Source organism: Malaclemys terrapin, chromosome 19 (assembly GCF_027887155.1).
Source record: "Malaclemys terrapin pileata isolate rMalTer1 chromosome 19, rMalTer1.hap1, whole genome shotgun sequence".
Taxonomy (NCBI): domain Eukaryota; kingdom Metazoa; phylum Chordata; order Testudines; family Emydidae; genus Malaclemys; species Malaclemys terrapin.
The window spans coordinates 17775757-17793815 of NC_071523.1; the positions used below are offsets into that span (position 1 = coordinate 17775757).

General features: G+C 39.5%; 1 protein-coding gene across 5 annotated transcripts in view; it reads right to left on the reverse strand.

Moving 5' to 3' along the window:
• MORN1 (MORN repeat containing 1) overlaps window positions 1–18059 on the reverse strand; it is a 138792-nt gene that overhangs the window by 21120 nt on the left and 99613 nt on the right. For 4 of the 5 annotated variants that reach the window (XM_054009498.1, XM_054009499.1, XM_054009497.1 and 1 more), the window contains exon 14: window positions 6088–7840. The exons of the other annotated variant lie outside the window; for it this stretch is intronic. In XM_054009498.1, coding sequence (XP_053865473.1) covers window positions 7692–7840 — 149 coding nt within the window. In that variant the 3' untranslated portion in view covers window positions 6088–7691. Of the gene's footprint in view, window positions 1–6087; window positions 7841–18059 lie in introns of those variants that run through there. 5 annotated transcript variants of the gene reach the window in all.

The window sequence follows — 18059 nt, forward strand, 5'->3', positions numbered from 1 at the left end:
GGGCTGAGAGACTACCCAGAACCCCCTGTGCTAGCACTAGTTAAACTCCAGAACATTCATCTGCCAGGGGCCTGATCCTGCAAGTTGATAAGTACCCTCAACTCCCGCTGCGTTCAATAGGATTTGAGGGTGCTATGTACTTTGAAGGACTGAAACCCCAAATGATTCCTCATTCTTGTGTGAGGGGACAGCAAAAAGCGAGGCTAAGAATTTTGCTCTATACCTTATTTAAACTTAACCCCCAGTTTAATCCTTAACACCTTACCGCTCTCTTCCTTTCAAGACTAAATAATTTTAGTTTTGTGATCTCCAATTTTATTGCTATTGCCTGAATCCCCACAGGGTTAGCCCAAGATTAGGCCAGTGTAATTCCATTGACTGTGATGGACTAACATCGTGCCATAAAACTAGGTTACCCTGGGGTGAATCCAGCCTCTTGCCTTTAGAATTTTTCCTATTTATAGTTTGTCCCACATGACAGAGCACGGCTATGTCTCATGTGTTTCTGGTCTCCCCTAGTAAAACTTATGAAGTAGAACGGGAAACCACAATTGATGTGTCTGATAATGTAAGTGAGCAGGAATGGCCATTAACTACAGGAAACATTTATATTTGGGAAGAAAGAAAATCACATATCTTATATGACAAAAGTAGAAAACTTTAAATCAATCTCTCATCAAAGAAAACTGAGTGCCATCACATGCTGACCTTTACAAAGACAACAAGGGAGCTGGACATGCTCACGAAGCTCAGAGCCACTGGAAGTCAATACACATGGGCTTTCATTGTTTGCTTTATAGGAGATTATTTCGGCCATTTCATTACACTAGTTTCTGAAGTTACTAATTCAGTGGTATGGAATTTTTAGAACTGATGCAAAATGCCTGTTTGTGGATTTGCTTAGATAATAGACATTATCTCCTGCAGAACATGTTAAGTCTGATGGGATTTTTCATGGAATTTAGTAGAGGTGTGGGAAATACTCCTAACAAATGCTCAGCTTGCTAGCTGGGGTGTGACGTTGATGGGTCCTGAGGCCATGGGAACACCCTCCTTGGGGAGGGGCAGATCACCAAACAGGAGTGGCTGGGGCAGTGCTACATGCACTCTTCCTGGTCTCCCCACCATCCCCACAGTGTGTGTGTATAGCGGAGGTGGAAGATACTGCTCCTTTCTTGTTCTTTCACCCCTTTCGCGCTATCCCAGGCTTACTAGAGGTGTGGGAAATACTCATTAAAATACAAAACTACTCAAAATTCAAGGGCATCTTTATCACTGTTTGCCTGTTAGGACTTTCTTCTCCTCTTACTCTGAATCCATATACATTGCCAATAAAGAAAACATAGCCCAATGAAACACTACAAAGGTGTAATTGTGATTTCTCAAGGCAGTAATACTCAAAATACTGGGCAGAACAGTTACTTACTTACTTTACTCAAAACTAAAGACAGACTGTTGCATCTCCCACAGAAGATTTCTATTAATGCAGAGGTACTAGCTCTGTTGGAAATGAACAACCATCCAGTATCTGGGATGGATTAGGCTGGACAGCATCCAATTCAGTGCCAGACCTCTTTGCCATTTTGCTGGTTAACAGAGCACTCTTTGTGCTGAGAACATAAAGTCAAGCCAACTTTTGCACTACTATTGAGGAAAATTGGAGTCCAAAAAAAAAAAAAGAAAGAAAAGAAAAGAAGAAGAAAGGAATGGTGAAGGGTAACAATTAAATAGCATGATAGTATGAAAGTTTTTATGGACATCTGTTTCATTTTTATGTGACCATGTTAATATTTTTCACTACTTGAATCATCCAAATATGATCACACTTCTCCCTCCTAGGTTTATCACCTGAAATAATAATAATAAAAAAATCTGAACAAATGTAGATTATGTGTGTGCATGTAAAATATGTAAGTCAGATCATCAGTTGCTGTAAAGCAGTGTACCTCGATTGTCTTCATATACTAGTAGCTTCTTAATGTATACTAGGACCAAATTCTGGTTCCATTGAAATCAGTATGAGTTTTGCCATTGACTTCAACAGAGCTATGCCAATTTACACCATCTGGGAATTTGGCCCTGCATATATTTTACATTCTGGGCCCATAAAATCTTGAGGCTAGTTCTCTACTAGAAGAATTTGGAACGTACATTTCATTGGGAGACAACAAGAGAAAGCAAATCGCAGTAGTGGTTGTGGGCATGGAAACGGCACCTTCTCTCCAAAACTTCCCAAAAGCCACTAAAAAAGAGCTAATTTTTAGTGAATATATTTTGTAGTTCATTTTAGTAATATAAAAACATTCTTCAGATTGAATATGTGGTACATATGTGTAGCAAACAGAACATTTTAAAAAAGCATTTATGTTACTGCTTAGATGCCTCAGTTGATTATTGGAGCATCATTCTGCTGGACATTGTACAAACATACAGAAAATGACATTCTCTGTCCCAAAGAAGCAAACTAAAGAGACAAGATGGACAAAGGAAGAATTATCCCCATTTATAGAAGAGAGAAGATGGAGGACAGCTGCAATATAAATGAGTCATGAGGCCAACTTTTAAAGTGCCTCCAAAATGTGCTCTGAGTTCTTATTGGCAGACCTGTCTGTGTATTCAAAACCTCCTATTTGTCTGCACAAAACTGGTTGATATTTTTAATGACAAATCTATGGCCTGGAAAGCAATAGTTTTACCTTATATATGGAATTAATACAAATATCTGGGACAACTTTAACATTGATGTCAATAGGATCTGGATTTGGCCCCACTATACATTAATAAGGCAAAAGACACAGGTACACAGTACAACTCATAACCTTTGTGGCAGGAGGATCTACGTAACCTACACCTGACAAGGTAATACATTTGCCTTTTCTTTCAGAGAGAAAAATGCAGCTACTACAACCTGCAATTTGTGAGGCAGCACCACGCACAAGTGCTTTACAGGAATAAATTCCCATCTCACCAATTGTGGTCTGCTATTTTGCCAGCATTGTGGGGGGAGGAGGGGCTTTAATCCTCTAAAAGCGCTGTAATATAGGAAGGTCATTTATCTTAAAAACTTGCTGGAGATCATCTGTAGTACAACCCATCTATTCCCATCACTGCCTTCCATAATGACAGAGCTAAACAAAGGAGGAAGAGAAAAAGAATACATATCTGTACATAAATAAACTGTATCTATTTTGATGCAAGTAGCTTCATTGAGTGAATAACTGTATGATTGCACCTTAAGACTGATCACCTAGGCCCACATCCTCAAAGGTATTTAGGTACCTAATTCCCATTGAAGTCAAATAGCAATTAAGTACCTAAATACCTCTGGGCCCTGGAGCCTACACCAAAGTCATTTAAAAACTGTCATTCTGATGCATCTTTACCAGCAGCTTTCAACTTGTCAGAACACCCAGTGTTTTCTACTCCTGTTTCACACTAAAACTATATGGTAATGTTCGATCCTGCTTTTCAGCTGGCTTAAGGATCAGAAGAACTTGCTGTTTGTAAACACTTTGCATTTATTTTAAACTTCAAAGTAAAAATTCTTCTTCTGATGTTAAAACCTGCAAAAATACCACATAAAAATAAATTCCCAGGCAAGATCAAATCTTTTTTATGATCTCTGGCTTCTGCTGGTGCCATAAACAATGTCAAATTCACAATAATATGGCAGCCAGCAGGAGATTCAGAAATGCCACTTTTAATTAAAACCTTTATTTTCAGGTACTGTTGACAGTGAGTGCTTCTCGCCAGGTGATCTCCCAGGATATTACTCTGAACAAAGTGAGGGCAGCTTTTCAAGGAAACAAAACCAAAACTTGTTGCTAGAGTTGTCTGTATTTTAGCAATTTTCCAAAAATGAGTCACCTAGGGGACCATATGCCTCAAAAATTGCATATAGCAAGGGCCATTGAAGATCCTTCTCTGGCCTACACCACATGCTACACGTTGATGTTTATTTAATGTATGACAGCATGCACCGCTTTCATAGCAAGGAACCCGCTCTCCTGGGGAAACTGTACAGAATCTCACTACAGAGGATTTATATTTACATTTGGGCAATTTATCTGAGAGCAAAGCCGAATTTTCTACCCACTTAGCTGTACATGTTCATTTCCTGTAATGATAACAGGCAACCCAACAAGTCTTATTAGGAAAAGAAGAAGAGGTGTAGTTTATAATCTCAAGGACTCCTGCTCCCCTTGCTTCACTGTAATGGGGATTTCAATGCAGTAGAGGGTGGGATAATAGTTTATTTGGGCTAGAGTGTTTGGAAATTAGACTTTTAAACTGATTACTTCAGAAAGACAGAGTCCTGATCTTCTAAAAGGCTTATACTGTATAACTCACACGTTGACAGGGAACATGATCTCAAAGCCTGTAGATCTTTAGAGTTAGCTAACCCTGAATGAACCTATTGTTAAATTTGCTTTAGTGCACAGAAAGCATAAGATCGATTCCTAGTAGCGAGAGATGTCGTTAAATCAATAGCACATGTAGCTCATTATTCTGATGTCTGACAAGAACTGCGAGTGGCCAGTTAACAAGGTCTACTGACATGGAGACCTAGCACACCAGGAGTTTGTCCACTACAGAAACATTCTTCAGAGAGGGGGGTGAGGGAGAGAGATAAAAATCTGCTAATTCTAGAGAAGAAGAAAGACTTATGATTGCAATGTTTGATTTATCTTCTGGTTGGGCTGTGATAGTAGATCATGTATTTGATAAGGGATATTCCATGATTCCTTTTTGGTTAATGGTAAAGAACTTGTCAGCCATAAGCTGCGTATGTATGTATATATAACAAAACAACAAAAGAGACGGTATGTAAATACTCTAGCTTTCTATGCTAGGCTAAAATAGCCATGAGAAAGGAGGTTTAATGATTTAAGAGGCTTTTCTCATGAATTAAAAAAGGAGACCGGTAAGAGCACTTAGCACCATATTAGCACAAAGGTAAAGTACAAAGTCCTGAGTAAGAGGACTGAGTCAGGATTCCTGGTTTCTATTCCCAAACCACCACTGACCCACTGTGTGGCTGTGGCCCAGTTACTGCTCCATGCCTCAGTTTCTCCATTTGTAAAATGGGAATAACAACACCTCCCTACTTTACAGGGTTGTTTAGATGCTTAGTTAATTAATGCTGTAAGATTCATAGATTTTAAAGGCCAGAAAGGACCTTTCTGCGGCAGCGCTGTGAAGCGCAAGTGTAGTTGCGCCGCCAGCGCTGCGAGAGAGCTCTCTCTCTCTGATTACACTGGCGCTTTACAGCGCTGCACTCACTGCGCTCGGGGAGGATGTTTTTTCACACCCTTGAGCGCAGCAAGTGCAGCGCTGTGAATTGCCAGTGTAGCTAAGGCCTTAGAATGACATCCAATCTTGATTTAAAGACTTGATGGATAGGACTTCAAGAAATGTGTTGACTGAGATTCTTGGATGAATAGTGAGAGAAAGGTGTGAACTACTGTTATTTGTAATAATTAGCAATACTACTCCAGCAAAATTATAGTGGTTATAACAAAGCAAGGAACAGAAAAGAAGGTTGGTCTCATAAAGTAAAAGGGAATGAAGGATTTGAGTCATGCAGCTCTGAACAAGCCATTAGAGGTTATAGAAAGTTGTAGTGACCCCTTGCAGCATATATTTACTGCCTTACCTGTGTTCCCAAGGTGAACACAGAAATGTCTATCCAGCAAAGACTCCTACCGGTTAGGAGCACTGCCTACCTGGTTTTGAATGCCTCATAGGGCTCCTTTTGAAGTTAATAGAAGTTTTACTGTTGACTTCAATGGAGGCGATAAAGATAATGCCCAAATAAATCGGTTAGTCTTTAAGGTACCACCAGATTCCTTGTTATTAATGTCCACAGTATGATCTTGACTCAGTGCTGTGAGCAGATGCTGAACCTATTCTTATGGATTAATTTTGTCTGCCTACCTTCAGATGTCATCAATCTCCACTGTGCACAGGAGTTCATTAGACTTAACAGAGATCTACAGGATCCCTGGTTTATTTGTGATGTGAAATAATGAAAGTCTTTTGGTCAGGAGATATATAAACCTTCAAGTATGTGAGAGACAAGGTAAGTGAGGTAATATCTTTTATTGGACCAGCTTCAGTTGGTGAAAGACAAAATGTTGGAGCTTACACAGAGCTCAGCTCTGAGCAGTCTATGGAGATCAGTACATAATTTCCCCCTTCAATGCTCTCTGTACTCTGCAGTCAGTCAATGCACTTAATACAATGCTAAAAATCAGGTAAAGTTTTAATCTCAAAAAATAATTTTTAAAAAGCTATGATGCTTGAAAATGGGGAATTCCGAATCAACAAGCAGACACATCAAAGAAAATTTCCCATTTTCAGTTTTAACATATTTTCCCCCTGCTCTACTTTTTCATTTTAGCCGTTGGCATTTGGTAGTAAGTCACACTGATAAACCCTTGCCAGATAGTAATGATTTTGTTTTTCCAGGAGATGCTCTGCTTTTTTTAAATCCCTTATTTTTTTCTGATCCCTTTTTACACTCAGAACTTGGTTCCTTTCTTGTTGCATGGCTAACTTTCATGTGTTTTATGACTACTTCTTGAACCTTTCATCCACTATGGCATTCTATATTGCAATTCCAACAGTAGCTGCCACTAAACACAAATATGTTACAATTGGTTCAACTCAACACTCTATCACTACCACCATCACCAGTCAGCTTCATTTCTGGACTATTCAACAAAGATATTTTTTGAATAATTAACACAGCTTTTATCCTCCTTAGGTGATGACAGGAACCAGTTTCAAGAGAGAAGATAGCAGCCTGGTTGTCATCCTGTAGTGGGCAAGTGTTTTTAATATGTAGGTAATGAACAAGACTTTATGCACAGACCAATATATTAGTAAACGTGTTATTACAGAGGTGTTCAGTGTGGCCATAAAAGTAATTTGCTACGTACATTTTCATCCATAAGCTGCCCAGCTGGTTCAACAGGTTTTATAGCATCATCATTATCTGATCAAACTGTTGCATAAACTCCAGGTTATTTGAATTCAATTCTGTTAAAATACACACAATTTATATACAACAGAACCTCAGAGTTATGAACACCAGAGTTATAAACTGATCAGTCAACCACACACCTCATTTAGAACCAGAAGTACACAATCAGAGAGCAGCAGCGACCAAAAAAAAAGTACAGTGCTGTGTTAAATGTAAACTACTAAAAAAAATAAAGGGAAAGCAGTATTTTCTTCTGCATAGTAAAGTTTCAAAGCTGCATTAAGTCAATGTTCCGTTGTAAGCTTTTAAAAGAACAAACATAACGTTTTGTTCGGAGTTATGAACATTTCAGAGTTACAAACAACCTCCATTCCTGAGGTGTTCATAAGTTTGAGGTTCTACAGTACTGATGAAAAATAGATTCGATTAAAGTCTTTTACCTATTTCTCATAATACAATCTGAAATATCTATTTGTCTTCTAAAATGTTACCAGACAGGACCAGTGTGAAATGGATCTCTGGTGGTCAATTATTTCTTTGCTTTGATTGGTCCACAATATTCAAACTTAAAACCCAACTGCATGGGCACGATCAAGGCTCAAGAACTCAATCCAACTCCCATTGTACTCAATGGTAAAACTTCCACTGACTTCAGTGGGTGCTGGATAAAGGTCCTGACTCTTTACACATTTATGTTCCTTCTTTACGTACTGATGGCTTTCACAGTTTCCTTTTTAATATTCTTGACTTTGGTTTTCTCTGGCAAAACCCTCAAGAGTTTGAAAGCAGGTGGGAGAGTCTGGCCCAAGAATGGGGGCATGGTCACTTCATGGACCATAATCACATACTGGCCTGGAAAAGATAAGGGAAAGTTGGGAATTAAACATTTTAAATGAAGAAGAAGAAAAAGCACAGGGAACAATGACAGACTTGTCCTTGTATCTACATTCCTCCATCATCACATTAATTCTCACATATGAAAAGTAGTGTACAATGTCCATGAAAAATAGAAAGCAAAAATGAATATTTTTGATTGTTTTCTATTCTTGTTAAAGCATAAATATATAAAAAAGATTTAATCATTTACTGGCAAGCATGACAATCTGTGCTGACATTTCACAGTACTGTAGATTAGCAGTACTGTAGATTAGCATATAGGTAGATTAGCATATACAATAATTTCCCAAAACAATACACAGTTAAAATAGAAAAAAAAAACCCACCACCACAACAAATGTAATTTAGATGATGATTTATGATCATATATAATTTATAATATTATGATTGACAATAATACTTTATATTTTTATAGGCTCTCAAAGAGTGTAACTGACTATGACTCTGGTCCTGGAAGCACTTGTGCACATGCTGTCTTTGTGCACATGAATAGTGTCATTGGTTTCAATGGTTTCACACTGTAAAGTTAAGCACATGTGTAAAGCTGAAACAGGACCTAAATACATCTAGCCCCACTGAAAAGCAGACACCTGTGGGCAAGAGTGTGCCAGAAACATGGAGAACCTACCCACAGCACAAAGCAAAATGGGAGAGGAAGAGGGGAAATTTTGACCCAGGACACAGGGACAGACCCTGCCTCTTATGAAAAGCTCCTTAGGATCTCTAATGTCTACAAAGACCTATGGCTGAAAGTTTCCTTAAAGAGACTAACACAAAGTAACTGCATGGAAGTCAATTTATCCACCTCCGAAGAATGAAAGGTTGAGTTGACCCTGTAATCAACAAGTATAATGTCTTTTGTGAACTATGAAAAGTAGTACCTGGAAATCCATGAAAATCAAATGAGATGTTATGTACTGAAAATAATTTAAAATGAGTATTGCTTTTTACATACTGTGGGACTATAATGGTGACACATTTGGGATACAAATGTTTGTCAGTTACTATATATGTTGCTTGGCAGCTGGGAAGGCAAGGGACTCTCTACATACAGATTAATCAGGGTCTGACCTTACAGTCCTTTCACATGCAAATCTCTCACTGACTTTAATAGAGATCCACATATGGAGCAAAACAATACAGAATTTTCAGGGCCACTTATAAGCAGAAACTTCTGTGAGGTGGACAATTGTCTGGTAACCAAACTGGATTATGGCCACCATACTCATTTCACACAGGCCACTATCAACCTGGGCTGGATTCCAAGTGACAATTTATAGGTGGCAGGCTCTATATCCTGTTACTAAGCCTCTGGGCCATGAAGCTGTGGTAAGTGAAGGTTTTTAAAACACTGTATTTGCACAAGCAAACACACCCAGGATATCCAGGTTACAGCCTAAAGAATGTCATATTCTGACTGACACTAAAGGTCCTCTTCTCTTTTCCCATCTGCAATGTGGATCTTCACTTCTAGAGGCACTAGATAGCAGGATCCAAATAAAGTGTATTTGTCCTGTCTCTTGTTGAAAATATCTGCTATCTAGTCTATTTCTGCTCTATTACATTCCTATGCCCAACTAGAGGTTTGATTTTAAACATTTCTGTGCTACTTATAGTATGTGCCTGGAACTAGACTAACAAAGCTGGCAGTTGTTGCTAGTGGTGACCATGTATTCCAGTGAGGTAGACAGCAGTGTAGTCTGATTGTCTAGCTTTTTAACTTTAAGGGCAGTATTTTGGAACTGTAAATAAAAAAGATGAAGTCTTATATTAAATCATTTCTCTAAAACATTAAGAAGGGGATCCATGACTACTTGGGTTCTTAAGAAGTCCAACAATTATTTTGGATGTTATAATCTAATATGTCATAGAGTCACTTAGTTAAAAATGAATTTCTTTACCCAGTTACCATGAAGTTTGCCTATAGCTAGGAGTATCAGGGGATGTTGGTACCGCTATCCTTCTCATTTTCCTTACTTCAAGTCCAAAATGTAGACTAACAACACTAGAGGGCCTAGGATGAACTGTTAATAGCTCAGCTCTCTCCACCTCATCCTGCTGCCTCTACAACTACCAGATTCTCAGACACAAAAGTCTGACGAAGCTATACAAGCCACTACGGACTGTCAGTGTTTGCACTTTACTGTGACAGAATTATCCAGAATTAGTCAATATAATTTAAAATGCATTAAAGGAGGCTTGCCTTTTCTGATATTTTACTGTACAAAAATACACTTTTAGAATGAAATCATGGAAGTATGCAAGAAATATACTGATGATAGGAGAAAGGAAGAAGAAATATGATTAACAGAGTTCAAAACATAATAATATTGAAGACCTGCACTTATAATTGCAATAATCTGTTAATATTTTGAAATACTGTTCTGTACTAACATTTGGGCTGAGTTTGGTGAGTTCTAGAGCTCACTGAAAGTGAAGGCTTGGCATGCACTTTGCAGAGATTCTGACCCAGGCCTTCACCTTGCCTATGGCAGCTCCCTTCTCCTTGGCTTCACTTTGGAGACTCCAGCATTTACAAAACATTGCTGCCCACTTTCTCCAATGTATCAATAAGTCTGATCCATATCACCCCTAATCCTCGGACTACTCCCCTGGTTCCCCATTCATTTTAGGATCCAGTTCAATACTGCTTTACTTTTCAACATTCTCCATGGATTTTGCTCCAGCCTGCCTTAAAGACTCCACCTCTTTCGCTTCTGACTCCCTGCTCCACCGGCTCATCTAGCACAACCCTCCTCTTTGACCATTAAGACAACGACCCTTCCTTTACTGAGACAGCCTAATATTGGAGCTCTTGCCGTCTAGAACAATCCTCCCATATAATGCTGTCTTATAGACACAATGGGCCTGATTCTCATTTACATAGTGGAACGGAAAGAGGCCTGAACGGGGGTTGAAATGTAATGCCACAGCAGTTTTAAGGGGCCTCAATGTAAATGAGAATCAGGCCAATCTGTTTTCAAATCTTAACTGAAAACTTCTCTTGCCTATATCTCTGAATTCCTCTTCCCTTCTGCTAGTATTTAATTTTGCATTATTTAACTTTTTTACACATTTTGGGAGAGACTTGGCATGAAAAACACCATACAAAATGAAGTGTGCCGTGCTGTATAATTGGAATTAATAATAGTAATAAAATCGGTGTATGCTTTTAAAGCAGTCACCAAGGTGCTGTGTAAACAGAGGGTAACTGCATCTGCCATTTAAGCAGTTACGTTTTGGCTTAGATAAGAAACACCACAAATAAAAGACTTTCAGGAAAGAAAGTTATTTGCCCCTTTTATTGCCTGCAAAATGCCTGGAGAGTTTCAAAGCAACAGGAACCATTATAAAAGTGAGTGGGAAATAAAATAAAAACGTTTTGTTGCCGTAGAAACAGTCCTATTCTTCTTACTTTTCCTTTGTGACATATTAGCCTTCTGTATGTTTTGGCACCAGAAAACATATTAAAACAAGGCGGGGGGGGGGAGGGAGGTGTTAGTTCTTTTTGCAGAGACTGGGAATTTCTCTGCATATTGAAACTTACATCTGTAGGAATGGGTTACACTGTAAAAAAGGAGCAAGAAAACAGAACTAAGCTTCTTAAATATTCAATTTAATTCTGTGTAGAGCAATTAATCCTGAAAATTTCCTACCATGGGAGAGTGTAAAGACTCCAGGGCTGTTTTCTGGCTGCAGATGCAAGGGGCTCCCACTGATATCAATGGAAGTGGTGTGCTTGGTGCATATCAAAAGCCAGAATATGATTCCAAATGTATTCTTGCAAAATAGAACAAAGCCCACTGGGACTGCGGACAATGAATTTTTCTCTGCCCAGCTGAATATTTCTCTAGGATATGAGAGCTGTAAAATAAGTTTAAACTGTTTTTTGGACCAGTAAGTAGACAAAACTTTATCTATATAACAGATCCATATACTGATTGTGTACACAAAGTAGTAGCATAATGCAATTTATTTAAACTGGTAAGAAAATGTCCAGGCACTTGCAAGAAATGGAATTTCGACTGAGATTAGATAATAATTGATTTGATAAATACATGTTAATTTATGAGTGCATTGCTCACAATGCAGTTTATGTAGTGTTCTATTTAAACCACACAGGGATTAAAATTGCTTGGTGCTTTATTAAACTGAATGTATTAACAGAAGGGCATAGTCAATAGACCTAGCATGGAAAGAAAATTGCAATGATAATAATTTTATATTTAGATAGTGACTTTTATAGTACAGGATCTCAAAGCACTTTACAAACTATATAAAGGCCATTGGAATCACAGCTGATATAAAGCAACTTCTGGTATGAAATACAGAACCGCACAATAATTTAGGGCTGGAAGTGAAGAACACTGCATGAAATTGAAATTACAGGGGGAATTTAGGTAGGCAGGATGTTATTACTGAAGCTGGAATGTGGCCAGGACACCTGGATTAACACCCTACTCTTGGAAGAAGTGCTGTGAGACTCTTACTAATCTATACTAAAGATAAGCAACATTTAAAAACAAAAATGGGCCATTTCAGCACCTGAGCTATAGTTTTAATTGTCCCTTTTAGTACTGCATCTAAGCATGGAAAGAAATATGTAGTCACAACACAAAAAGCTGGGAAAGATAGCTTTTCAACCCAATCCCCAGAAAGAAGTATAAAATACAGCACAGCACCATGTAGCAACATAACGCAGCATTTAAAGTGTATTCTTCTAACACTCAGAGCTGCTGTGTGATCCTGCACCAAGTGCACACAGATTTCACATTACCTGGAATGAAATGTCCTTTCACGGATAATGTCAGGATGATTGTAAAAAGTGAGAAACAGATCAGCTGAAAGTCTCTACGTAAAGGGAAAAAATAGGGGTGATGTCCTGGTATGGGTCTTCTATTTACCACCAAATCAGGACGAGGAAATGCATGAGGCATTTTTAGAACAAATAACAAATCCAACACACAAGACCTGGTAGCATGGGAGGAATTTAACTACCCATACATCTGTTGGAAAATTAATATGGCAAAACACAAAATTTTCAATAAGCTCCTGGAATGTATTGGGGACAAACTTTTGTTTCAGAAAGTGGAGGAACTAACCATGGGACCACCATTTTAGACTTGATTCTGACCAACAGGGAGGAATTGGTTTAGAATCTGAAGGTGGAAGGCAATTTGGATTAAAGTGATCATGAAATGATAGAATTCATGATTCTAAGGAAAGGAAGAAGCGAGAGCAGCAGAATAAGGACAAGGGACTTCAAAAAAAAAGACGAACAAACTTAGAGAATGGGTAGCTAAGGTCCCCTGGAAAGAAATACTGCTCCCCGCTGCCAAGTCATGGAACTCAGAGTCGGAGTCCAACATGCAGATACATGGTTACAAGGCAAAATACAAAGAAGAAACAAACAGAGCCACATACCCTTTCCATTGCCTTTTAATTCAGTGTGAGATGCAGCTGTAAGGGCCAGTGCCCAACAGCCAAGTCTGACCCACCATATATTCAGGAGCAAATGCACCATTCCCTGATATTTTAGTTGCTTATGCTGCTGGGGTTGAGTCCTTCGTAATGCAGATTTCATATCATTTCCCTTATAGAATAATTCACATTTAACCCCAAAAGGTGAGGCACTTGGGCATTTACATGAATAAAGAGGGTTAAATTGTACCTTGCCCTGCACAGTCATACTGGGGAGCTGGAGAGCACAGGAGACTTACTCCGTATCCCAGTGTAAGCTCATCGGTACCATGCAGAATGCTGCCACAAGCGCTCCTTGACAGAGTGGCTGGCTAGAGTGCAGCAGCACTCTGGGGACCTCTGGGGGAGCGGCCAACTAGGCTGTGCACACTTAGGCCATACCCTAAGCACTGCTACCTGCTGGGGAGGAAGTGTTCATCTTGCTAGTTTCTGGAGAACCTATAAGAGCTATAGGTTTACCTATAAGTAAAGTCCACTGACCCCCCTCTGAACCATTCTTTCAGTGTCAGGGCAGGCAGTATGACTTGAACCTGTGCTAATTGTCACAGCTCTACTCTCTTCTTCAACATTCTTATTGAAGTAGAAAACAGGATGTAGGCCTTTAATATGTTGATGGAAGTTACACACATGAACGAAGAGGAGAAAAGAAACTTGTGTATTCTTTTATCCTTAAAGCAGATGTAAGACTTTAGAGGCCAAATTTTCAGCTTGGCTTCAAAGCAGCCACTGCTCATACAAAATTTCAGAGATGCACATGTGTAAAGCAGGAAATTAGGCATATGTAACAATTTGTTTGCTTGCAATATAATATTCAACTACAGAAGTCTTTGTGTGAACCCTGGTAAAGAAGGGAATGCAACCTGCATGCAAGCCTATTTGTTTGTGTCTGCAGTTGTAACTGCATTCGTGAATAAACAACTCTTGGTTAGAAAGATCTGTGATTTAATATATCACAATAGCCCACACTTTTTTAAAATAGATTCATAGGTTCCAAGGTCAGAAGGGACCACTGGGATCTAGTCTGACCTCCAGTATAACACAGGCCATGAACCTCCCCCCGCAAAATTATTTTAGAAAAACACCCCATCTTGATTTAAAAATGGTCAGAGATGGAGAATCCACCACGACCTTTGGTGAATTGTTTCAATCGTTAATTACTCTCATTGGTAAACATTTAGGCCTTATTTCCAGTCTAATTTGCTAGCTTCAACTTCCAGCCATTGGACTGTGATATACCTTTCTCTGCTAGAGTGAAGAGCCTGTTATTAAATTTGTTTCCCATGTAGGTACTTATAGACTGTAATCAAGTCACCCCTTAACCTCCTCTTGGTTAAGATTGAGCTCCTGGAGTCAATCATTATAAAGGCATATTTTCTTATCCTTTAATCATTCTTTTCTGAACCCTCTCTAATTTATCAACATCCTTCCTGAATTGTAGCCAGTACTGGACATGGTAGCAGGCAGATACAAGGATAAAACAACCTCCTTACTCCTATCAAGATTCCAGTTTATTCATTCAAGGATCCCATTAGCACTTTTGACCACAGCGTTGCACTGGAAGCTCATGTTCAGCTGTTTATCCACCACAACCCCCAAATCTTTTTCAGAGTCACTACTTCCGAGGATAGAATTCCCCATCCTGTATATATGGCCTACATTCTTTGTTACTGGATGTATGAATTTACATTTGGCCATATTAAAATACATACTGTTTGCTTGCACCCAGTTTACTAAGTGATCCAGATCTCTCTGTATCAGTGACCTGTCCTCTTAATCATTTACAACTCCCCCAATTTTGGGGTCATCTGCAAACTTTATCAATGATGAATTTATGTTTTCTTCCAGGTCATTACTAAAAAATGTTAACTAGCGTAGGGCCAAGAAATTATTCCTGCAGGACGCCATTAGAAACACATTGAATCCATGACATTGAGTTTCCCAGTAAAAAATTAGAGATCATGTCTGAAAATTCAGTTCTAAGGGTACGTCTACACTACCCGACGCATTGGCGGGTAGTGATTGATGTATTGGGGATCGATTTATCGCGTCTAGTGTAGACTCGATAAATCGATCCCCGATCGCTCTGTGTCGACTCCGGAACTCCACCACGGCGAGAGGCAGAAGTGGAGTCAACGGGGGAGGGGTGGCCATCGATCCCGTGCCGCAAGGATGCAAAGTAAGTGATTCTAAGTCAATCTAAGATTCATAGATTCATAGATTATAGGACTGGAAGGGACCTCGAGAGGTCATCGAGTCCAGTCCCCTGCCCGCATGACAGGACCAAATACTGCCTAGACCATCCCTAATAGACATTTATCTAACCTACTCTTAAATATCTCCAGAGACGGAGATTCCACAACCTCCCTAGGCAATTTGTTCCAGTGTTTAACCACCCTGACAGTTAGGAACTTTTTCCTAATGTCCAACCTAGACCTCCCTTGCTGCAGTTTAAACCCATTGTTTCTGGTTCTATCCTTAGAGGCTAAGGTGAACAAGTTCTCTCCCTCCTCCTTATGACACCCTTTTAGATACCTGAAAACTGCTATCATGTCCCCTCTCAGTCTTCTCTTTTCCAAACTAAACAAACCCAGTTCTTTCAGCCTTCCTTCATAGGTCATGTTCTCAAGACCTTTAATCATTCTTGTTGCTCTTCTTTGGACCCTTTCCAATTTCTCCACATCTTTTTTAAAATGCGGCGCCCAGAACTGGACACAATACTCCAGCTGAGGCCTAACCAGAGCAGAGTAGAGCGGAAGAATGACTTCTCGTGTCTTGCTCACAACACACCTGTTAATGCATCCCAGAATCATGTTTGCTTTTTTTGCAACAGCATCACACTGTTGACTCATATTTAGCTTGTGGTCCACTATAACCCCTAGATCCCTTTCTGCCGTACTCCTTCCTAGACAGTCTTTTCCCATTCTGTAATTGTGAAATTGATTTTTCCTTCCTAAGTGGAGCACTTTGCATTTGTCTTTGTTAAACTTCATCCTGTTTAACTCAGACCATTTCTCCAATTTGTCCAGATCATTTTGAATTATGACCCTGTCCTCCAAAGTAGTTGCAATCCCTCCCAGTTTGGTATCATCCGCAAACTTAATAAGCGTACTTTCTATGCCAATATCTAAGTCGTTGATGAAGATATTGAACAGAGCCGGTCCCAAAACAGACCCCTGCGGTACCCCACTCGTTACGCCTTTCCAGCAGGATTGGGAACCATTAATAACAACTCTCTGAGTATGGCTATCCAGCCAGTTATGCACCCACCTTATAGTAGCCCCATCTAATTTGTATTTGCCTAGTTTATCGATAAGAATATCATGCGAGACCGTATCAAATGCCTTACTAAAGTCTAGGTATACCACATCCACCGCTTCACCCTTATCCACAAGGCTCGTTATCCTATCAAAGAAAGCTATCAGATTGGTTTGACATGATTTGTTCTTCACAAATCCATGCTGGCTATTCCCTATCACCTTACCACCTTCCAAGTGTTGGCAGATGATTTCCTTAATTACTTGCTCCATTATCTTCCCTGGCACAGAAGTTAAACTAACTGGTCTGTAGTTACCTGGGTTGTTTTTATTTCCCTTTTTATAGATGGGCACTATATTTGCCCTTTTCCAGTCTTCTGGAATCTCTCCCGTCTCCCATGACTTTCCAAAGATAATAGCTAGAGGCTCAGATACCTCCTCTATTAGCTCCTTGAGTATTCTAGGATGCATTTCATCAGGCCCGGGTGACTTGCAGGCATCTAACTTTTCTAAGTGATTTTTAACTTGTTCTTTTTTTATTTTATCCGCTAAACCTACCCCCTTCCCATTAGTATTCACTATGTTAGGCATTCCTTCAGACTTCTCGGTGAAGACCGAAACAAAGATACGTCGACCTGAGCTACGCTATTCTCATAGCTGAAGTTGCGTATTTAGGGTACGTCCAGACTACCCGCCATATTGGCAGGTAGCGATCGATTTATCGGGGATCAATATATCGATCCCTGAACGCGCTCCCCGTCGAATCCGGAACTCCACTGGAGCGAGCGGCGGTAGCAGAGTCGACGGGGGAGCCGCGGCCGTCAACCCCACGCCGTGAGGACCCAAGGTAAATCGATCTAAGATACTTCGACTTCAGCTACGCTATTCACGTAGCTATTCAGCTATTCACGTAGCTGAAGTTGCATATCTTAGATCGATTTCCCCCCCCTCAGTGTAGACCAGCCTTAGCTCGATCCCCCTCACTCCCTCCAGTGTAGACCAGGCCTAAATGTTATAAAAACTCAGAGTACACAAACAGACAGAAAGATAGAGTAGGTTCTTATGTGGTCTGCCATTGCATATTATCAGAGTGCCTGCCAAGAATTTAAAATGATCATTCCTATCTACCACCATTCCTAAAAATTAATATGTTAAATGCATTTCTCCAGCCTTATGCATTAATAAAAGTGTGTTCTCTCCAGCTAAGGAGAAGCTGTAAAACTTTAATTTTGACAGTATATCTTTCAAAATACACAAATATTAAATATTCCCCCAAAATGCAGCAGCTCTGCAGTCAAATAATATGCACCATAGTTTGTCTCTAAAATAATTTTAAAAGATATCACAGAGGCTGTGATAGCCTTTGAAACATTGTACAAATACCAAGTACTAACATTTTACATGTTGAAGAACTGCCCCAATACATTAGAAAAGTTTTT